General features: G+C 31.6%; 1 protein-coding gene across 1 annotated transcript in view; it reads left to right on the top strand.

Annotated features, from left to right (window-relative positions):
• The first annotated feature begins 4,231 nt into the window (after positions 1-4,231).
• Positions 4,232-24,694, top strand: part of SI (sucrase-isomaltase) — a 94,898-nt gene continuing 74,435 nt past the window's right edge. Inside the window, exons 1-13 of the mRNA XM_058295221.1 lie at positions 4,232-4,285; positions 8,423-8,534; positions 9,790-9,932; positions 12,433-12,550; positions 12,837-12,946; positions 13,829-13,980; positions 16,129-16,300; positions 17,363-17,462; positions 18,244-18,356; positions 21,235-21,360; positions 22,248-22,379; positions 22,468-22,587; positions 24,319-24,432. Of these exons, the coding sequence (XP_058151204.1) occupies positions 8,423-8,534; positions 9,790-9,932; positions 12,433-12,550; positions 12,837-12,946; positions 13,829-13,980; positions 16,129-16,300; positions 17,363-17,462; positions 18,244-18,356; positions 21,235-21,360; positions 22,248-22,379; positions 22,468-22,587; positions 24,319-24,432 (1,512 nt within the window). The 5' untranslated portion in view covers positions 4,232-4,285. The remainder of the gene's footprint in view (positions 4,286-8,422; positions 8,535-9,789; positions 9,933-12,432; positions 12,551-12,836; positions 12,947-13,828; positions 13,981-16,128; positions 16,301-17,362; positions 17,463-18,243; positions 18,357-21,234; positions 21,361-22,247; positions 22,380-22,467; positions 22,588-24,318; positions 24,433-24,694) is intronic.

The following is a 24,694-nucleotide window of genomic DNA, read 5'->3' as shown; positions in this document are numbered from 1 at the left end:
TTTTGTCAGGTGGTACAGGGAATCTGTGTCTCTCTTTGTTTTACCATCTTGTTGCATCAGCTCTCCATGTGTGCAGCACTACTCCTGGGCTGGTTGCACTTTTTTCACACAGGGCAACTGTCCCTACATGGTGCACTTCTTGCATGTGGGGCACCCCTATGTAGGAGCACCCCTATGTGGCACGGCACTCCTTGTGTGAGCTAGCATACCACATGGGTCAGGAAGCCCTGGGGATTGAACCCTGTACCCTCCATATGGCAGATGGATGCTGTCAGTTGAGCCATGTCTGCTTCCCTATATTATTCTTTGAGGGAGACATAGTTCTATTTACATTAAGGAAGAAAAAAATGTAATAATTATGATATGAAGACCAGTTAAGAAACAATTAAAATAAAATAGACTTGAATGAATAAAAGACTGAAATACAGCAGTAGCAGTAATGTGAAAAGAGGAGATCACATATAATAGATATGGAGGGAGAGCACTTGCAGAATTATGAGCCTACATATAATGGTGAAAAAGAAGGAAATGAACATTTTGAGCCCCAAATGACTAGGGAGAAAGTGATATTAACTTAAATAGATACAAAGAATGGTCTTGATGTAAATGGTGATGAGTTCTGTTTTAGTTCTTCTGAAGATGAGTCTTGTGGAGAACCTATATGATTATCTAGTGGCTGGAAAACAGGCCTGAAGCTTGTAAGACTGGTCAGATATAGGGATATATTTTGGAGATCATCCATCCTTTTTGTCAATGAATGGCAAGAGTGGAATTCCAGTACTTGCATATTTCCTATTTCATGGACATACCTCAGATATTATCCATCTCTTGGTCTTTCTGATGGTGCTGTCCTCTAGTTCCTTGTTTCTCTTCTTCTAAATTCCTTTGCCTCCCTTATTTATATGGGTACTCAGGCAGTAGCTTTGGTATCATCAAAGTGATGCTTTCCTCCCAAAGACTGATATTCTGGGACAGGCTGCCTGTGATCCTTGGTCCTTGACTCCTCCATCTTAACAATGCTCATGATAGCCTCTCCAGCCTTTCCTTTCTCTATCATGTTCCTTTGACCTTAGCTTCTTGCTTCCTGTGGCTTTCTCTGTCTGAATTTTGCTCTGCTTATAAAGGACTCTAGTAATAGGATTAAGACCCATCCTATCTGAGTTGGAACAAACCTTAACTGAAGTAACTTCATCAAAAGGTTCTACTTACAATGGGAACACATCCACAGAAATGGATTGCATTTAATGGAATGTTTTTCTGGGGTAAATAGCTCCTAACCACCACAGAATCCTAGGGCCTCCATCCATCCTTTCTTCCCTCAACATGTAGCCATTTCTTTAGAGATTTTTACAGCCCCCTGTAAGAGTAGGGGAAATTTTATGTGATTTAGTGTAGTCGGAATTTCTCTAGGTTCTTGGCTAAGCTATGAGAAATGAATTTCAACAGCAAGCTGATTAGTTAGGCCAGTAATTTATTAAGGAATGATGAAAAAAGAAATGGGAGAAAAATAACAGTTCATGGACCCCAGGTAGAGAGGAAGGGGCTGAAAAGTGTTAAAAAGGGTCAATTTATAGACTACAATTCCTCAAAATAGATTATAAATGCCCAGATTTTACTTGCAAATTGTTCAAGGTGAGGAGAGAGGGGAGTGAAGAAGCGCCAGAGCAGAGGTGTTTTTTTTTTTCTTTCCATTTTGCAGTTATTTTTTAATCATTAATTATTCTGCCCCTTTGCTAATAACAGGGAGGAGTCCTAGCTATTTGCCACTTTGATTACTCTGTGATTCAATCCCCCCGGAGGACCCAATGATAAGGTCCCTGGAGAATATCTGGGGCTTCTCCTGGCTTCCAAAGGAAATCTCATTCCAAATGGAAGATTCTTGCACATTCTTCCAGCAGCCATCTTGGGGGTACCTAAGAACATGTATTTAGCAGCGTTTGTTTTCCCACCAGGTTCCAGATCTGTCTATCGTTTCTCTGTCTAGCCTGCTTCATTAGTGTTCTGCAGTTCCCCTCCATCACCATTTTGCAAATCACTTACTTTTCCTCTTTTCATCTGTGACATTCTGGTGGCTTTATCTAGTTCTAAATTTTTTGTAAGTTTCTATAGTAACAATTGATATTTAATGAGTTAATTTTTATTTTTAAAGAAAAACAATATATTATACATGAAAATTCTTTCTTTCATTGTTGTATGTGATTTTTTATGAGTATAACTGAGTACCTTTATATCTTGGTTTTGTATGAATTTACCTTCTAAGAAATTCATGAATTACTTCCCTATTGGTTGGGGCTCATGGAACCAGAACTGGGATGTATGGAACAAAGGGGAGGAAAGGAACTATTTATGGCAAAAGCCAGATCACAGCACCAGGCAGGGAGATGGGGGATGAAATAGATGATGTGAAAATTTCAAATCACACAAGACTTTTCTAAATGGAGAGGGCAGAGATTATTATGTAAAATATGTATACACACTTAAGAAATCTAAAGGAAAACTAATTAAAATCTGATAAAGATTTTTTGTTTCATCCTAGAGAACCCATCACAGAACTTGAATTGCAGAGGAAAAACTGACCTGAAATTTCGTGTTCATCCAGGTGTTGTATTAATCACTAGTAGTTCATATCATTTTATTGCTTCACCGTATGTCTTTGTGTGGATATACCAAGTATTGAAGAATATCTTAATTTTTTTTCCAGTTTGGGACTATTTTTGATAAATTTGCTATAAAACATTATCAGTTTATCATTATCTACTAATAAGCTCACTGGGATTTTAATTGATATTACATAAATCTATAGATAAAATTGGGAAAAATTTCCAGCTTAACAAAAATGAATCTTGCAATCCAAGATTTATATACCTAAGTACTCATTATTGGTGTTATTACAAATTATATATATATATATATATATATGCACAATCTGTATGCAGACACAGATTGTTTTAAAATTTCAGTTTCCAATTGTTTGTTGTTGCTTTCTAGGAACATGCTTGACTTTTATATGAAATTACGTGGTCTACAAATAGTGAATCAATCATAATTTCTTTTACTTTTGGCTTAGTTCTACCCATTGGGGATTTTCTAGAATAATTCCAATCTTATTTCCATATCACTTTTCTTTTTATACTGGAAATTTTCTTTTATATCTCTCTTGAGTCTTATTGCATTCCAGGCATACATTTCTTTTTTGTTTTCCTTTACCCTATATTCAGGTTGCCTCAAAAGCTAGTTTGCTTATTTTTTATGACCACATTATTTTGATATATATTCCTTTAAAAATAGTGCCCAAATTGGGAGCAGAACTTAGGTACAGGGCAATTTACCCTGATGATATCATTTTTGTGATGGTAGAGCTACAATACTGATAATAGTAGACTATATAATGTCATGTAATTCTCACAACAAACCTTTGGGTAAGTATTTGCGTATGCATTTTATAAATAAGGGAACTTAGTCTTAAATAAGTTAAGAAATGGGCCCATGTTTTCTCAAGTATATGCAGATCAGTTGTGATTTGTATCTAGATCTCTTAAATCAAATCCCTTTCTATTAAACATTATACTAGTTTACAGCAGTAGTGCATTTGATAATATAATTTTTACTATATGAAGAGATAGAATTTACAATATGATTTTTGAGAAATTAAATTAGTGCTGTAAGTAATAGATTAATAAAGTGATTTTAATTTCTAAATTACCTGTGTTTATGTCTCTTACTTTTACAAATTATTTTACTGTTTTGGTCAAATCTTCAACCTAAGATTAGTAATCAGATGCAGGGAATAACTTTTATCTAGTTATGAATTTGATGAAATATTATCTTCTAATTGCTAGTTCTTACAAATGTTTTCCAAATCCTAGCTTTCAAATATGTTTCTACTTTCCAGTGAGAAATTAAATTACACACAGTTATTAAATCTACTTCCAAATAATGAAAGAAATAAATTCTTGAAAGGAGAAAAAAAAAATAATTGAAGTAACTACTTTCATATTCTTCAGAGAGTTTGTAGTTTCCAGAAATCGAAGACTATCCTAAGAGCACAGTTGTTAATTAACTTGGATTCCCAGTGAGAAATGTTTATGCAAACTATTTTCAGAGTTACAGCTTTTTACAATGGCATTCTGAGCCAAAGTTTATTAAATACTGATAGGCTGGTGAGGGTGCAATAAAATTTTATAAGTAACTTAATATATAGTTGAGCAGTTTTCCCTGATCATTGCTTTGGCAACCTTACCCAACTGTGTTATAACATAACAGACAGAGCAGGCTATGCAATAAGGTAAGTCTGTGGATCATATTTCTTTGTTACTTTCAAGTTTCCAAGTAATTGTGCATCCTTTTAATTCATCTTAGCAAAAATGAAGGTCTATCTGAACTTGTTTTAAACAGCAAAGATAACATATTTCCATTTCCATTTTAAATATATGGTCTTTTGTTCTAAATTAGGTGAAACGTTTCTATTCTTTAAGACATGGGAATATTTTGTGGGCCCAGCTCTTCATTATAATTATTGTCAACTTAGAATCACAGCAGGTTAAGCTGATTGTTTTATAGTGAAGAAAATAAAGATTGAAAATATTTTGAAAAGTTCTTGGAGGAATACTCTAATTAACTATGATTAAATATATTTTAGTTAAAAATCTATGTAGGCAGAGTAGAGTGCTATATTTATAAAACTTTCCACCTTCCCTGAAAAAATCTTTTGAATATCGATTACCAAGCTATAATCTAAGAAAGTGCTACTGGTTTTGAAACCAAATATGCAGAGAAAGGGCATCAACATAGTTTCCAAAAAATATTTTGCTTAAAATTATTGTAATAAAAATATCATAACTGTAATTACCACTTACAACTATGAAAAATTATTGTATTTTGTTTATGAATACTCGCATGAGTAATTCAATTTTGATACATTAATTTTGTTATTTTTTTAGATAAAAGAGGGTTCACTTCATGACCATATGCACATTATTTTTATTTTAGACTTGTCTTGAAATGAGAAGCACAACCTTTGTTATTGGCTTCTTGATATCTAAGTAGGATAGTGCTTTGGATGAGACTTGTATTAATTCAGTGTTAAACATTAAATGTGATTCTGCCATCCTTCATGTAAAACTGAGCAACTCTTTTTCATTTTCTAAACAACTTCATTTAGCATGGGTCTTTGGTTAAACTAATTTTACATTCAGTTTCTCTGAAGATTACCAATTCAATTAACAGTTTACGTATCAGTAACAGGAAATCATATGCTAAAATTTAATTCTAATCTTGAAACATTCATTCACATAGAGTGTATCTATGTGTGAGTTCAGTCAGTATCAGGATCCCAACTACTGTCATGATTTTTGCTGTTAAAAATAGAACAATCTAATGGAGGAGATGGGCATACACATTAAAAATTGCACTAGAATTTGCTATGTACTATGATAAATGGAAAAAGGATAAATTAACTCTGCCTCCAAGAGTTTAGAAAGATTCAAAGATAATACGGCATTTGAACTGGATATAGTTTGGAAACTGACTTGAAGAGTACATAGTGAGGGAGTATAGCAAGTATGAACGTGCTAAGGGAACATGTTATCCAAAAAAGATGCTCTCATAGTAGGGAATGAAAGTCGATGTGCTTTTGGGAATATTTTAGAAGTATAATCAACAGGACTTGTTCAATGATTTGATGTAGTAGAAAGATAAGGATGTGAGAAAAGAGAATAACCCAAGGATTCTAAGTTGGGACAACTGACATAAGAGTAGGTACAGGAAGAAGAAATGGTGTAGGAGATAAAAACTTGATTTTAAAACTGATACTTTATTAGAGCACTTGCCATGGCAATTACAAATTCACACATGTTTTGAAAACAGGAAATACAGGATGGTTAAAGATGCAAATCAGGTATTAATTAGAATAGAGATGATGGTTAAAACTATTGGAGACAGTGAGTTTTTCTAGGGAGATAAATGCCAAGTGCGAAGAAAAGCATTGTGAAGAAGAAACTCATGGAAATAGCAATATTTAAGAGGCACTAAATAGCATTAATAGTTACAGAAGTCAAAGGAATGTGTAGTGTGAGGATGATGATTAATGGCGTTAGATGTGGAGAAAATCTATATAAGAGGAGAGATGAAAGACCCATCTTCTTTCATCGGTGATCTTTGACAGAACAAGCTTTCTCAGTAGAAAGGTTTTGAGATGAGGAGTTATAGGGAGATAAGGAAAAAGAGGTGAGAGGGAGCTAGACTTTGAAAAGGAGAAAGCAGTAGAATGTTGACTAAAAGTCTTTCTTTTAAGGTGATAGAAATGAAAGGGCTTTCAAGTTGAGGGGAAGTCACCTTGGCACGGAGGAGATATGTAATAAATAGTACAAATATTAAAGGAACCGAGGATATGGGGCAGAAAAGCAAGAGAACAGGTGGAAGGGTTCAACCTTGCTAGAGCGTCGAGATAACCAGAAATTATACTTCAGGCCAGTGAGCAAAGTGTCCATTCTTATAATGCAAAAATCTATATGGACAAATTTTTTCCATCTCTATGGATAAGTGAATCAAAAATAAGAGCCCGGGGTGAGGCAGTTTTTATGTTTTGGGGTTTTCAATATTGTTAATTCACAGAACACTGGAAATAATATAAAGCACATTATTAAAGATAGTTTCAAACAGGTATAGTTGAAATGCTAAGTATTAATAAGTGCATAATAGTATTTGAAAAAGTGAAATACTAAATATTCAGTGCAAGGAAGAATGGAATTAATTAGGAAAAATTTACTGGAAGCTGTAAAATATGAGGCAAAGTTTCAAAGGGAAAAAATAGACTTACTTGGAAGAAAAATAGGAGGTATAAACCAAACTACATGACTGATTTACTGAAGTCCAATTTAGGGAGAGCTTGTCATGCAGTGGTGGAGGTAATGACATCAAACACACTTTCTTGGATGAGATTCCACCTCAGTTACTTATTAACTGTGTGACCTTGAGGAATTAACTGAATATTCCTTTGCCTCTTTCACCATCTGTTTAATGAAACATGCCTAGGTAGGAAGGACTGGAAATTTAAATTAGATCAGTTGACAATGGACAATTAATTTGGAAATGTGTAATTGTTAGGAAGGGGAGCTTGACACATGGACTAATACAAAATCACCAGAAACTAAAGGAGAAAATATACCCAGGGAAACTAGAGCAATGAACCAGCAGCACGTAAGGAAAATCTGGAACAAACTTCAGAAACAGAAAGGAAAAAGCATATATAACATGTCTCTTGGGGGAAAAAAGCCAGATATTTAGTAAGTGACTTTGTGGTAGCAGCAAAGTCTCAAAATAATAAAATGTACTTGGTACAGATAGGTTTCAAGGTTTCATTTAGGAGTTAAGATAATGAAATATTTAAAGTTCATGGAATGTAAGTTACATTTCTACTACCTAACCGTTACTGTAAAAATACAGCCCTGTATAGGGAATTAAACTGTCTTATTTGTAATAAGTTTCTCCAGAATATGTCTCTTACTCAGAAATTGTTCATTAATTTCTCTGAACACTAACTTTGGAGGCTAGGATATCATTTAGTCTTCCTACCTGGGCATATGTTATGGAATTAAGATTCATATGGAACACAGAAAAGCCATAGAAACTGGAAGATTAGGAGAGATGAGCAGTACATAGTCGAAGTGAAATTAAATAGATAAGTTTTCAGATTCATTACTGGAGAAGGAGTATTACAAATCCACATTTAAGTAAACTATGAATGCTAACACAAGTGTATAATGTTAGCCAAAAAGAAATGTGTATATTTGATAGGAGAGTTTTATAAATTTTATTTGCAATTTCAGGAAGGAAACTTGGAGATCATATCACTCAAATCTATTTTTAAAATATTGGCTCCCAAGTATATACTGCCCTCCTCCCCAAATGACTTATAACCCTTTTCACAGTATTGTTATGAGAGGGCAGTGCTGGAATTAGGAGAGACTAGAATCAGAGTACGAAGACATAGGAGTTTTGACTTTGAGAAAATAGTTTAGTCTAAATTCAAATTTCCTAATCAGTAAAATGTGAATTGTTCATCGAATTGTTATGAGAACTGAGGGGCAGTGCAAATAGAAGGTTTCTTTGACTTTGAAAATGCTCTAAAATAAGACGGCAAGACATACTTACGTGAAGATTTTTTTTTCCATTATGTTTTCATCTTTGTGTACCACTTTAATGTGCATCACTAATCCACTCTTTTTACTAAAGGTGTGTGTTTTATTTACATTTTTGTCAATGTTTATTACTTGATATTCTAAACTGTTGGATATATCTGCAGCTCTGCTTACAGTATGCTTAGTAAAGAAAAGGAGTATGTATTATTTAACGATAACTAGTGGGTGGTTTATTGTAGTTATATATTTTATATTTGAAACATGTATTTCTATTTTTCCCTTAGATGGCGAAATTTACCAGATTAGAAATCATTCTGATTGTCCTCTTCGTTATAGTTACTATAATAGCTATTGCTCTAGTTGCTGTTTTAGCAACTAAGACACCTGCTACTGAAGGTAAGTAAGATTAAAAATATTTATACATTATAGAGCAGTTAAGAAAAAGTTACTCCACAATGTTACACATTTTTTAAAAATTACCTGTATGAGATGAAACACGTGAAGAAAGTAATAGGACAAATTTTAAAATTATTCCAACTTTTTCTATCCAGCATGCTCCAGTTACTACAGTAAAGAGCCTTGTATTTAAGGAATCTATATGTTTTGGCATTAATGACCTCCCCTATGTTATGTTGCTTGAAACAGCAAAGAGGTAAAGAGATCAAGTTATTATTTAAGATGAAATAGTAATCTATTCATACTAGAGATGTTCTTTTCAGTAAGAGGAGTTGAGATTTTTGTGGCCTTCAGATACTCGCAAAGAGGTTGGAGAGTTCCAGGAAATAACTTCATTGCTTTAGGCTCAATTTTTTTTTTTTTTTTTTGAGGAAGTAGAGGTTGTATGGGGAAGACAAATGAGAAGGAAGGTGAAACAAGATTTTAGATGTTTAATTACCTTTTTAAAAATATTTCTATCTGAATTTAGAGGTGCATACTGTTCTGGATTACCTAATCTGCTTTCCCTTTCTTTATAATTCCCCTTCCTTGATCAAATCAGAATCGCACAGATTGTTATAAATTACCTTTTAGTCTAACATTATACCTTCATCAGCATTTCTACTGCTATTAGTTTTTCTTTTTAAACTTCTTCCAGTAACTGAAGACTTACCACATCAAGAAACAACCAACTCTATCTTGACTAGATCTGCCTGTTAGAAAGTTCCTATTTTATATAGGGTTGAGTTTTATTTATCTTTGCTAGTCAAATCTTTCTCTTCTCTATACGTTAAATTCCTTCCTTCAGTGTACCTCTTTTCACCTATTTTTTATTTTCTCCTCTAATTACTTGTCTCTTTCTCTATGCTCTTTTGCTATCACTTTTCTTCTTTTTTATTACTTTGTACAAAATACAAATAGATGTGTGGTGTAAATGTACATTTTATTTCCTTTTGAATTTATCTTAAAACTGCCTGTGAATATATTTTGTTTTTCTGAAGAAACAGCAGGGCTCTACACTGTCAATGTTTAATATCATTGGGATATTTCCTTTCATGATAAGAGCTTGATTTTGTGACTTAATTGTTAGTGTAAAATTTAATTTTTATTTCCTTATATGTAAAGTCATGTATTCTTTCAATGTAAAGTATAGGCTACTTAAAGAAACTGAAAAAAAAATTAATACCATGTTTCATTTTGGTGACCCGTTTTTCAGAACACAGTGATTCTTCCTCATCTCCACCACCTACTACCCGTTCAACCACTGCAAATCCTTCTGGTCCAGGAAAATGTCCAAACGAAATAAATGATCCTATCAATGAGAGAATAAACTGCATTCCAGATCAATTTCCAACACAGGTCTACAATAAAAATCCCTAATATTTTTATGACTATATACATTATTATTATTATATATTTTATAATGTATACTCTAATAATCATTAAGATAATTGCTAAGTATTGAATCAATTCCATATTCCCTAATATCTAGCTATAAACACGCTAAATTTATTTGTTTCTTTGCAGTGGCTTTGTAAAAACAGATGAGAAATAATAAAAGTTACAGAGCTTGCTTTACTGTGTACCTCTATTAATTCAAATTAAGAAGTATATATTTATTCATGCTTAAAAAGCTATTCTTATCTACATAAACCTTGGTGAAATTCTGTTCTTTTGAACTTATTTATTAAAATGGTATAATCTTTGACAAAGTAGAATTTTATGAGAAAATATCTCTGCTCCATTATATTGTCTATGGGAAATAAAATAACACTCTTTTAGAATGCATTGTTCTTTATGATTTGGCAATTGAGAGGGAAGAGGTGCAAATATGAAAATTTAGAGTTAACTGAATGGGTTCATACAACTCAAGTTGACTCTTCTTTGTTCTTCATAAATCTGCATGGGAGTAAAGGTCAATGAACTTTTTATATATGTATCAACCTTTTGAAAAACTTTTACTATGCATGCATGAATCTCACATTTCCCACACTACCACCACATACAAATTAACTAAATAAACTACAAAGTTATTATTGGCCCCATCCTGCAATTACTATAGCATAGTTTATAAATGATTTTCTGATTAAATTGCCATGAAAATTTCCAAACAATTAAAAAGCTCCTTTAGATCAATTTTAGGAAGAGGGAGTCCTATAGCTCACCCACTGATAAAGGAGCTGGATAACATTACCTTTGCTGTAACACACTGAAGAAAGTGTCCAGATATTTCCTTTAGTAACCATTTTCCTTAAGGAGTGACTAATGCTGAACAGAAGAGTTCTTTAAGAAACAGGATGGGCTACTAGGATTTTATAGTGTTACAACATTTAAATGTCCTAGGTTTGGGTATTTAATGCCTACTCTTAGCAATTAACGTCAACTTCTTAGAATGCTGAATAGTATTTTCATTGTGAAACAAATTAAATTTATGGATTAAACAAATATTTATAGAGTAAATAGGAGCCAATATATTTGTATTTGTCGCTTAAGAAATGATCATTAACTTATTTTAAAAATATAGGTTAGAACATCTCTTATGTGTTTAGTGCTTTTTTTCCTTTTTTTACATTGTTAAATATAAAACGTAGAATTTATTGAAATAAGTTTGAAGAGATTTTAAAAATTTTAAATGGAATCTCATTCAAAGAGTTTTAGTCTTATATGGGGCCATGGAAAGTGTATCAAGGCTAAGTGAATATTTCAGAGTTAATTTGGTAGTTTAGCGGTAATGTTGTGGTAGCTTGGAGGCAAAACTGTGATAGTTGTGCTCCAATGACCTCGATTGCCATTCTATATTTTAAGATGATAGGCAATATACATTTTAAACTAATACTTTGGTGTGTATATTAGATAATAAGTAGATTTTCAATTCTACCAGTGTTAATACACACCACCACCATATTGCTCAATTTTTACAAACATTTATAGCTTTTCTTTCATTTCACATAATTTTTCCATATTGATTACAAAATTATTAGAATTCATGATTTTGCCTTGTTCATTGAATGTAATCACAGCAATGAATTGTAATACCTGGCATATAAAGTAGTTCAAATAGTTAAATATCAAACTAATAATTACTTAGAAATAACTATCTGAAACATTTTATGTGGGCTTGACTTCAGAGTCATATCTCTATCTTCATAGACTAAACTGCAGTTTGATACAAAATTGGTACACAATACTTCAGCTCTTTGCATCAACATCATGATGAAAGAAAATATTATAATTACTCAGAGGCCAATTCACATGCTTACAACAATATATATTGACATATAAATTTTTCTCCCCCAAGATGGCTCTCTGATTTGTCTGCTCACTGTATCTGCTCATTGTCTTTGCTTGATGTGTCTGCCCGTTGTCTTTGTTAGGAGGCACTGGGAACCAAACCTGGGATCTCCCATGTGGGAGGCAGGTACACAATCACTTGAGCCACATCCACTCCCTTCATTGTATCTGCTCATTTTGTATGCTTGTTCATAAGCACATTGCATTAGCTCAGCACATCAGCTCATCTTCTTTAGGAGGAACTGGGAACTGAACATGGGGCCTCCCATGTGGGACATAGGTGTCCAATTGCTTGAGCTACATCCATTCCTGCTATATAAATTTGATAAATCAAAACTGAGAGCATCAATCTCTGATAAGGTGTAAGCAACTCAACTTAATAAAATATTTATATGTCTTTCAAGTGAAAGGAACAAAAACAAGTGATATTTCAGAGTATTATAATTTTATGGAAAGAAATTTATTTAATGAACAATCATTCATTGGAATGAAGCATAATTAGCAGTAGAGACAGACACCTCTGATAACAGTAATAATCATGTAATTCATTTTTTAAATGTTTTGACAGGTGCTTTGTGCACAGAGAGGCTGCTGCTGGAGGCCATGGAATAACTCTGTTATTCCTTGGTGCTTCTTTGCAGAGAACCATGGCTATAATGCTAACGGGCGTAACTCAACAAGTACTGGTTAGAAGTGCTCTATTTTGATAATTCAATGATATATTTTTAGTGTAATATAGAAAATATGCTTTCTATTTTGATTTGGGAAAGATATCCTAAATGGAATCAAAAGAGATGCTTGTATACAAGAGTCTTCAAATTGGTTATATCAATCATTTCTTTTTTGCATGCTTGTATTTCTCCAATTAAAAAATAATTCATTATTGGTAATAAAGGTCATAAAATTATTAAATAAGAAATATTAATCATTATGTTTTAAAGACACTCATACCAGCATTTTTCCTTCTTTAAGGACTTGAAGCAATGTTAAACAGAATACCTTCACCTACTCTCTTTGGAAATGACATAAATCGTGTCTTCTTGACAATTCAATCTCAGACTACCAATCGTCTCCGGTTCAAGGTTTGGTTTTTGAGATTTCTGAAAATGATTTTAAAGTAAAAGGCGTTTTATGAAATCGCCCTTCATCCAATAAAGACATGTTCCGCCTTGGGTAATAATATTTATTCCAAAGCAAAGGACCAAGTGACCTAGTTATTCAACTTCAAAGAGCCTTGTATTCAAATACAGCATAAGAATAATAATAGCTCCTCATGCAGGTATTTTTGGAGAATTTAAATAATATAATCCATGTAAAATATTTAGTTCAATGCCTTGAGAATAATAAGCACTTAATAAACATTAGCAATTGTTATTATTTCAGTCACACCCTATGATGAAGCATCAGTTTAAAATTTAATTTTAGAAAGGTGTTAACAGTGCCATTTAAAAGCGTCTTATATTTACTATCATTTTCCATAATATCACTATATATGATACTAGATTTTAGTCATGATTTTAAGAACTAATTATTGTGCTTTTGTTTTTAGCAAAATAGTTTATTGTTACTGTCTTTTAGGTTTTAGAAGTAAAAACACCACCATGTCAACAATAATGTCACAGGAATAAAGAGATATTTTTCACAAAATTCATAATCCTCTTTGAGCTAAAAGAGTATCACTGAAAATCAATGATTATACTTAAAGTCACAAAATACTAGTATTTGATAATCAGTGTTTTATAATGCAGTAAGTAATTTTTATATTAGTAGATTAAAATACAGTAATTTTATAACCAATTAATTCTTTTCCCTAACAGCTTATACAATTTATTCTGTGAATAACCATTCAACAATAGTAAATATATGATTTTCTATTTGGAACATGTCTTTAATATTTAATTTAGATTTACAAGATTAAGTAGTAGTTTTGAACCAACTAATGCTCATTGTTTACATCTTTGCAGCTTGATGATCTAAATACTAAGAGGTTTGAAGTTCCTCATCAGTATGTTAAAAAATTTAATGGACCCTTACCTTCTGATACATTGTATGATGTGAAGATTACAGATAGTCCATTTAGTATCAAAGTTATTAGAAAAAGCAATAACAAAATTTTGTAAGTAACTATTTTAATTTATACAAATATAAATTATTGGTAACTTTTATTCTTTTTATGTAGACTAAGGATGGTCTTATTTCAAGGCATTATGAGAAAGAACAAACTGCCTTCCAATATAGGGTTGGAGGGTGTCTTTTTAAATATTACGATGATGGGGGAGGTGTTTCCTATGGATTTGAGGTGCTAGGAACTTGAATGAGAATATACGAATTAGGGCCAACCAGAGATGAAGGAGGAGAATGCCAAAGACATGTGGCTGAAAACCACAGGCTAAAGGAATTGAGTCATGGTTGAAAATATTGGAAGATGTCGCAGACTGATGGCCATTTTTTTCCTTTTCTCTTTCTAATTTTTAATGGTATCAGTAGACTTAAATAAAATCTGCTTATATATATATAAGATTTTATATATACATAAGATTTTATATATATAAATTATATATATATATTTTATGAGATATATATATAAGATTTATATATATATATTATATATATAAGATTTTATATATATATAAGCAGATTTTATTTAAGTCTACTGATTTATATATATTTAAGTCTACTGATATATTTATTTATATATATATATGTATATATATTCACAGGCCTTCTGCAGCTTTTCATGACTGTGTACTCCAAAATGATACATTATAAAATCTGCCCATTATCCTGATGTTAACTTTTCTATAAATTAAAGTAATTTCTCTGAGGCTACAAAGTCAACAAGGCTGAATATAGTTTTCAGGTTAAAAAATGTTTCTTATTAAATACCCAAGAATGTCTAAATTAATTTTTTTCTTTTACAGTGAAATTAACAGAGAATATGTATGCTATTTATAGGTAAAACTGTCAAGTTCTTATGGTACAAAACTAGTATATTGACTTGGTTAGAGATAGATAATATCATATCCCTTATTAAACTGAACTTCATGTTTTCACATATCTTTAAGGAATGTTTCCACTTCCAATACCTCCATGATACTTCCTAAAAGTGTTGTATTTCTTTCAATCAGGCCTAGAAAGTTTACCCTAAAATCCCTCCACTTTTTTTTTAGCTCTGGAGAACCCTATTCTTAAGGCTAAAATTATCACACAAGTATTAAGGTACTCAATACCTGATACCTGGGTCTTACGATGGAGGAACATTCAGGAGATGAAATTCCTTTCCTTTGGTGTTAATTATTAGCTAGGTATCTATCAATATTGACTAGAAACTTGACTAGTGATTGTTTTAATACAATGATTGTCTTGACTGTATTTTTGAATACCTAGAACTCCATTAGCAATATTTTATTATCTGCTGTACTCTTTCCCTAATCATTTATCAGATTCTGTTGCCAATTTATATGATCAAATACTTTTTGTTCAGAGAGGAGGTAATTATCATGGTAATATATAAAGAATTTTTCTAGATGTTTTATTAAATACAAGCTGAATACCTTCATTGGGGATGTATATTGTGGTATTTGTGCAAGGAATTTAGTAATTTCCTGTGAATAGTTTCAAGACATATGTTTATGCATTTCCAAGAAAGAGTAATTAAACAATTTTCAAGGTTGAATCACAGTATTTGCTTGTCTTAGATATATTTTAATTTTTTTTTTCAGTTCGCTTTGTGTCAAATCATAAAACATTAAATTCCATTTAACATTTTGTTGTATTAGATATTTGATCTACATATAATATATAACTTCTTTCTCTTTGGAAAAATGATTTTGAACTTAATTTGAGCATAAGTGTTAGAAGTGTAGAATCAATCCAGTATAACACTCTGCTTTAGAACTCAGTTCCTGGAAAAAGACAGGACTAGATTTGAAATCTGGTTTTGCCTTCTACCATCTGGGGACTTTAGAAAATTCAAATTAATTTCTTAATTTGCGTTGTCATCTGTGAAATGGGATTAGTAACAAGATCTAGGTTTTCAGGCTGTGATGGGGATTAAAAGAGGAAATGCATGTCAACAACTCTATTGGTGATGAAACTGTTGATGCAATTAACAAGTTCTAATGATGGTGTAATTCATGTATTCCTAAAAAGTGGCCACTAGCCAAAGACAAACATATTTAAAATGAAATATTTTGGACGAGTCCTTATTTGGTACATTTTTAATATACTTCTAGATCATTTATTCATTTCTTTCATGGTTCAGGTTTGACACTAGCATTGGTCCTCTGGTGTATTCTGACCAATATTTACAGATCTCAGCCAAACTTCCCAGTGAGTACATTTATGGTTTTGGAGAACATATTCATAAGCGATTTCGTCATGACCTTTACTGGAAAACATGGCCAATCTTTACTCGGGATCAGCTACCTGGTGATGTGAGGAACTATCTTTCTTGTTATAAATAAAATCATTTAGTCTGTTTTAAACTATCATTTATTTGAAATGATCAGTTATATTATTTAGATATCAGAGCTGTGTAATTAAAAAACTTGTTTAATATGGCTAGAGAATTTATAGCTGAATAATAAATTAAGCCAATCAGCGGCCACATGTTTTGGTGAGTGTTAGAATATACATTCTCAGTAAAAAAGTTCTCTTGTGACTTAATTTTTCATATTTTATCATTCCCTTGTTAGGTCAAGCAATTCTTTCTTGTATTTTAGTATGGCAATCAGCACAGCATACTATTTGTGAGTGTATATATTGTTTCTCCTTCTAGAATGTGAGGTTCTTGAGGACAGAGACAGTACCTTTAAACATGTTGAATCATGACTTATTTGGGCCAAATTTTGCACATTATTGCATTCCATAAATGAGTAAATGAGTTGCAATTTTAAAGAAGCTAATGTAGTACAGTACTATCAATAAATTCTACAATCTTTGCTCAAAGCATCATTCTTCTATTAAACAGCAAGCTGAGAGCTTTGTAACAGTTTTTCACATATTCTTTCTTTAAACTAGCATATCAAATTACTCAGGGAGTCTTTTTGCTTTCAGCTTATCTGTATCATTCTAAATTGTCCCTACAATTTCAGTTCCTCATTAAGTCTTAATCAACTTACTACAAAAGTTCCATGAGGGTGGGCATCATCTTGGAATCCCTGCAAAATCTTGGCATATATATGGCATAATAAATAAACATGTCACTGCCCTGTCATGAATAGTCTTATTAAAACTCACTTAACCATCAAAAAACATAAATAAAAGTAAACTTATCCAAGAACCACGTAATGCATATTTTATACAATATTAATAGAATAATGAAGTTAGATATTGTTTATGCTACAGTGTTTTATATACTATATCTAATAAGAAAAATTAGTATAGAAATGGGAGATGGTAAATTACAGAAACAAATTGGAATTTGTAAAGGAAATTTTAACATGTATAATCTCTTCTATTTTGAAATTTTAATTTTCAAAATTTGTGCTTTGTAGAATAATAATAATTTATATGGCCATCAGACATTCTTTATGTGCATTGAAGATAATTCAGGAAAGTCATTTGGTGTTTTCTTAATGAACAGTAATGCCATGGGTAAGAATAATTTATCTGATATTATACTGATATCATGTTAAAATAAACTCTACTATTAATTATTTTAGTCTGTTGATTATTATAAGCAGGTTTTGAAGTTAGCAGGAAAATTTATTTTTGAATAGCAATGCTTCTATTTTGGGAAAAGTATCCTGTATTATGTCATTCAATAACTTTCTTTTCCTTTCATCCTGTATTATGAATTTTCAGAGCATTGAAAAACATCTGCACAAATAAATACTCCTGCTCCATAGCCTCTTTTGTCAAGAATAGTTAAAATGCCACTATAAGTGAAAAAGAGAAAAGTCTATACGGGGATGGATATAAGGAAGAATACTTTTTTAGTGTATCATGATTCAAATAGTGTAAAATCTTTGTTTTAAAATATTTGTGAGTGTAATACCTGTTTAATATGCAAATAAGTGATATTTTAAAGCTGCAAAAATTAGTAATATCCCAGCATGAGCAGTTTTTACATATCCAGGCAATTATTATGTTACAGATAGAAAAATTAAAACTTTTCTTTATCATTTATTTTATTCTTAGAACTTAATCTGTGATAATATGATTTTTCAGTGAATCTTCAGTTAAAATGACTAACTAGAATGCAATTTTATATTAAAAAATGCATTTATGAGGCCATCTCAGTTTTCTCCAATATCTAAACAAATAGTTGAAAATAATATGGTTAATGCAGAGTACTTTAAACAAGATAGTGCAATTATTTTATTTTCATGACGTTTTTACTAATTACATATGCTTTTCTGATTTCTATTTGTAGAGGTTTTCATCCAGCCTACTCCAATAGTAACTTACAGAGTTACTGGTGGCATTCTGGATTTTTACATCTTTCTAGGAGATACACCAGAACAAGTAGTTCAAAAGTATCAAGAGGTGTGTTTCAGATCTATTTTATGAAATTATCTCCTGTCATAATTTTCTTCTTCTAACGTGTCCACATATTTAAGTTATTTTATGTAGAAATCTAGGATTCTTAGGTAAAAGAACTTCAAAGTTTTACCCTTTTATTCAAATATGAGTAGGTGTATGCTTTTACCCCCTATACAATGAAGACTGTTTAAATGTCCATACTTCTGATTTCAATTTTCTTAGTTTCAAGTAGATGAATTCTGGAGTTGGAAGTCTTTCAGATGTTGCATATAAAATCTTTACCTATTCAGGACCTACTTTGGTGGCTTAAAGTGACTGAAGATGGGCCATGGATGTACAGATCAGAACTCCCTTTCACCAAAATTTTAAGAGATAAATGCATTTAGAGGAAGACCAGTAAAACTTGCTATAAATGCATAGTAGGAGAACTAGATAAAAACTGACTCTGACACACAGGCCTAGAGTGAGTAGAGTACAAAGACCAGAGTCCTGATCTCAAGGTTACTACCTAAGCAACTCTCAGATTTATGATTAGATATATCTTGGTGTATGCAAATCCAAGAGGGGCCTTGGAGAGGTAAGAAATCCAGGACTTTCCTTGATCATGATTCTGAATACTCCCCATATGTCAGTGTCCTGTAACTGTTAGCATATAGGATTACTGGTGTTATCATGGAAAAGAAAACATATTTTGACATAGATTCAAAGATCATGCTTATTTTTAAATCTTGTACTGATTTATCTCTTTTTTACATTTTCTATTTTTTTCTTTATTAGAAAAAAAGTTGTCATCTACAGAACAATCATGCAAAAAAGAAAGAATTCCCATATACCATCCTTTCTTTAACACCTTGCATTGGTGTATAATATTTGTTACACTTGATGATAGCACATTTTAATAATTGTGCTCTTAATTGTAGCCTATGGTTTAACTTTGGGTTCAATGTTTGTATAATGTAGTTGCATGGATTAAAACATTTTTTTTTACTGTTAACATACATATAATCTAACATTTCCCATTTTAATCACATTCAGATATATATATTCAGTGCTGTTAATTATGTTCACAATGTTGTACTACCATATAATTCCCATTCCTAAAAATTACCTCAAAGTAAGTAATTACTATCAAAACATTCTTTGATTAGGATCCAAACACCTGAAATTAGAGTAGCTAGGATTTTACATAGCTGGATCATGCACAGGGGTTATAATTTCCCAATTGCTTTCCATATATATGAATTTAGAAAAGAGGCACACAAAATTGACAATGACCATAATGCAAAATCATAATTACAGTGCTGGGTTGATCTATGTATGGATTTCCCACTTTATTATTACCCCAGCAAAACAGGAAAAATCTATTTATTGAAACAACTTGATATTCAGTTTATCAAATATTAGTTGGCATGGTTATCTGTTACATGCTGAGAAAAGTCTATGGTCAGCTATACTTGAATAGATGGTTAGAGTTGAGCATGCTTGAATTTAAACAATGGACAGAATATAATACTTTTAATCAAAGCTATCTTTAAGAGAGTTTAAAACCATATTAAGTGTAGGCAGAAGAAACTTTATTTCTTATTTGAAGAAAACAAATTAGGCTAACATGTTAAAATTTAAAAATTAATTCTTTGACTTGGCCTGAATATATTATCAGTTTAATAGACAAATTATACAACATAGAAATAAGTCTAAATATATCTGTAGCCTATATGTAAAATCAATAACATAAAACAATCAATTATATAAATATTTATTATATGAAAAATAAATTGTGCTTAATTATATTCATTTACATATATGAAAATAAATTTTAATCAACTGTTCCTATCTTTAAAGAATCTCTACAGAACATAAGGCACTTAGGAATGTAGTTGGAAAAATACAGATTTTTGTGAGTTTTATTTAATTCCAAGTTATATTTAAAATAATTTTCATACTAAGTTAAAATATAATAACCCAACATGGTATAATTTCTTTTTAAGAGTCACTTAGTTTTTTTGGGACATGGATCATAGAAAGATAATGGATTCAATAAATAAAAGTCCAAAACAAAGAAAATCCAATGTGCCAAATGAGTTTGTTTCCTAAGATAAATGAATACAGAGTTATTAGTGAAAATTTTAATTTGCTTTTGGTCATATTTCCATGTGCAAAATCACATCATGATACACTTATTCTGGAAAGACAACATGTGGTCTCTTGCAATTGTGCATAAAGCACAAAAGAACCACCATATTCTATTCTAAAGAATAGAAAAGAGGTTCATTTGTCCCCAGGGGCAGGGAAGAAACAAAGGCTTTGCGAATGAGTTTGTGAATCAGTTAAAGGCCCTATGAAATAACTAGATGGGAACTACATGAGTAGCATACACATTTTTATTAACACTTTTGAAAACCAGAGGAGAAATGAGTGCAAAATCGAAGAAATAGAAATTATAAATGTTTTAACATTTTTCATTTTTCATGGTAACATTTTTTTTTTCCTTTGCTTATCTAGGAGTATGATGGGACAATTTCCTTCTTATCCTCTACTGTTTATTTACTAATCTTTTATTCTTTCCATGATGGAAAAAAATAGTTCCTAACAAATGCTACCTTCTTTAGGACTGAGCTTCTTAATTTTTTAACTTATAATTTTTTAATATAAAACAAGGGATAAATGACAGTGCATAAACTTCTTAAACATTTCATAAAAAAATTATTTACAGAATATCCACAGAACATTTTAGAATTCAGGTGCTATTAAATCTTTGTGTAAAATATGTAGTTAAAATTATATGAATATTACAGATAGAATAGGAAGAATATTAATATAGTTTCAAATGCTAAATGTATTTCTCTTTATTGAAACTAATTAAAAATTCATTTTCTTCAAGCTTATTGGACTACCCTCAATGCCGGCCTACTGGAGTCTTGGATTCCAACTGAGTCGCTGGAATTATAAGTCACTAGATGTAGTCAAAGAAGTGGTAAAAAGAAACCGGGAAGCTCGCATACCCTTTGTAAGTATCATGAACAGGTTGTGGGAAAATACGTCAAGTTAAATATTGCCATGTAATAAGGAATGTAGGAAATTGTTAGGATTATCCTCCATATTTCCATGAATTTTCAATGTTTTCCAGATGAGTTTTTCCAGGTTTTTGTTTTCCACAAAAATGAAAGGCCCCCCTCCACTCTCTCTCTATAAATAAAAAAACAAACACGTAGGTTGATCATCACTGAACAAAATATGAATACTCAAATAATGCTTTTATTTTTATTATTGATTTTTAAAATTTTATTTATTTATTTCTCTCCCTTTCCCCCCACCCCAGTTATCTGTTCTCTTTGTCTATTTGTTGCGTGTTCTTCTTTGTCTGCTTCTATTGTTGTCAGCGGCAAGGGAATCTGTGTCTCCTTTTGTTGTGTCATCTTGTTGTGTCAGCTCTCCGTGTGTGTGGTGCCATTCCTGGGCAGGCTGCACTTTCTTTCTCGCTGGGCGGCTCTCCTTATGGGGTGCACTCCTTGCCCGTGGAGCTCCGCTAGGCGGGGACACCTCTGCGTGGCACGGACACTCCTTGCGCACCAGCACTGAGCATGAGCCATCTCCACACGGGTGAAGGAGGCCCGGGGTTTGAACCACGGACCTCCCATGTAGTAGGCGGAGGCCCTAACCACTGGGCCAAGTCCGCTCCCCAATTAATGCTTATATACTTAAAGATTACAAATACAGTTTGGTGAACAATTCCATTGCTTCTATAGTGAAATAGAAGGAATCTAAGTTCATTTATCTTTTACTAATTTTATATATAACACAAATTCATTGAACTTAAAGGTTGAAGTGATTGCAGAGTTCTTTCATTACTTTATTTATTGAAAATTTATTGAAATTTTCTGTGCTAAATTTCAGGATACACAGGTCACTGATATTGACTATATGGAAGACAAGAAAGCCTTTACTTATGACACAGTTGCATTTAAAGGGCTCCCTGAATTCGTTAAAGATTTGCATGACCATGGACAGAAATATGTCATCATCTTGGTAATGATTGTTTATATATTAACACATTTTTAGTAGTTACATTATGAATGAGTCAATAGATTTTCTAGTTTCTTCTCTCTATTACTAGGATCCTGCAATTTCTATAGAAAAACGTACTAATGGATCAGCATATGAAGCCTATGACCGAGGAAATGCAAAGCATGTGTGGGTAAATGAGTCAGATGGAACTACAGCACTTATCGGAGAGGTAAATTATAATATTCATTAAAGATGGGTTGCTCAGATTTTTCATTCCACTACAAAGTTTCTGTAAATGTGTAGTGTATTTGCTTTCAACTCTGGATTTGTTACTTTAATTGTGGAGAATAATATTACATAGGCAATATTCCTGGAATCTCTAAAACACTTTTTAACAAAATGGAAAAAGTAAACAGACACTGGATTATTTTTAATGTTGCAGCAATTAAAAAAGAAGATAATGAAATATGATAAGTGATGTAGATTATTACAAAAATGCAGAAAAATCTATGCAGAAATTTAATGTAAAATAGTTAACAAATATAAATTGACTACTTATACACTGGGCACTAAATTACATGCTTTACATGTAATCCTCACAGTAAAATAATGAGATGACTGTGAATAAAAATCTTTACAATTAAAAAAACCCGAAATCTTAGAGAGTTGAAGTAACTTTCTTAAGATCACAGAGCTAATGAGGAGCAGAACTAGGAACTCTGCCTCTCTCTCAAAGGTATAGTCTTAACAAGAATAAATATTCTTTTAGAGGCAGCTATGTAACACATAAAAAACCATAATAAAAAACATTCAGATACATTTGCTTAGTAATTCCACTTCAACAATTTAGTGAAAGAAAATAATACAGAAAGAAAAATGTTGAACTTTAAAAAATGTTTATTTTAGCAGTATTTACAATGAAGAATAACATAATCACCAGTTTTTGTCACGTTTATCAAATGTAAATTCCTGTTGAAAGTCTTCTTGAAATAATTGAGAGTTCCACAGGAAAAACAACAACATATTTTCCACCTTTTAATGCCTAGTAGCATTCCACAGGATATATTTTTAAGACCTTCTCTGTTGAATATGGGCAGATTTTACAGCCACTTACGCATAATTTGGATATAGAGTGATATGATTTGTCCCAATTTATCTGAAATTGTATTTTTCTTGTCTGATATCATTACTGTAAATAATAAGTAAAATAATGTCCAAAATATTGAAGAAACATGAAAAAGGTGACATAGTGTAATGTTTAATAGTATGGGCTCAGGAGTAATATTCTATGGATTTGAACTCCTCCTGTGTCACTTAGGAGTGTCACCTTGAGCAGCTGATTTAACTTCTCTGTTCTTCACCTTCCCTATCTGTGAAATCAACTTAATAAGAGTATCTATCTTGTCTGTAAAGTGGTGATAAAAATAGTATTTACACCTTAAAGTCATAATGGAGATTAAATGAGTTAATTATAAAATGTTTAGAACAGTGTCTAGCACATATAATAAAGTGTTTATTGAGCAAAAAAATAAATAAACAAAGATAAAAGGAAGTTTTCTCCTTGAAAATCTTGGGAACAAACATTTTTGGCGATGAACTAATGTGCTTCCTTTTATCACTCAAGAAATACCCAATGTACTACAAAGCTCAGAAATAAATTTTGTTGCCAACAAAATAGTGGAATAATCACATGTTCTTAAATTTTTCCATCCTAAGTGCTTTCTGATCTCACTCTTTTATTTTACCTGCTATATTTTAAAAGCATTTTAAAGTAGCACTAAAATTTTCAGTATAGGTGGTGCATAGGTCACACATACTGAAAGAAGTAAAATTTTGTAACTTTAATATAATTTTACAATTCTGCCCCACTCAATTAAGTTGGAATTTCCTTTGTGTATGTGTGTATGTATGTTTGTCTGTATTTATTTTATGTATATATTTAAATGATTTATTCTTCTAGGTATGGCCAGGATTTACAGTATACCCTGATTTCACTAATCCAAGTTGCATAGATTGGTGGGCAAATGAATGCAGTATTTTCCATCAAGAAGTGAATTATGATGGACTTTGGATTGTAAGTAACTTTTTAAACTGTTGATTTTGATCTGTGAACATAGAATTATTTATGAATAAAATTTTAAGTATCAAGATTTATTTTTACTAATACAATCAGCTTGAAATTAAAAATTCTTATACTTTCCTAGAATGCTTTAATATCATACCTATCATTTTCATGGGCTAGAAAGAATATGAAGAGATAAAACTGAGAAATGAAAGTGAAAATTTTCTGCTCTAGTAGTACAACAAACTTTTAATTCTGTTTCCATAGGTAAGGT

This window comes from Dasypus novemcinctus, chromosome 4 (assembly GCF_030445035.2).
Source record: "Dasypus novemcinctus isolate mDasNov1 chromosome 4, mDasNov1.1.hap2, whole genome shotgun sequence".
Classification (NCBI taxonomy): domain Eukaryota; kingdom Metazoa; phylum Chordata; class Mammalia; order Cingulata; family Dasypodidae; genus Dasypus; species Dasypus novemcinctus.
The sequence above is the reverse complement of the archived record's forward strand: the minus strand, read 5'-3'. Positions and strand labels throughout refer to the sequence as shown.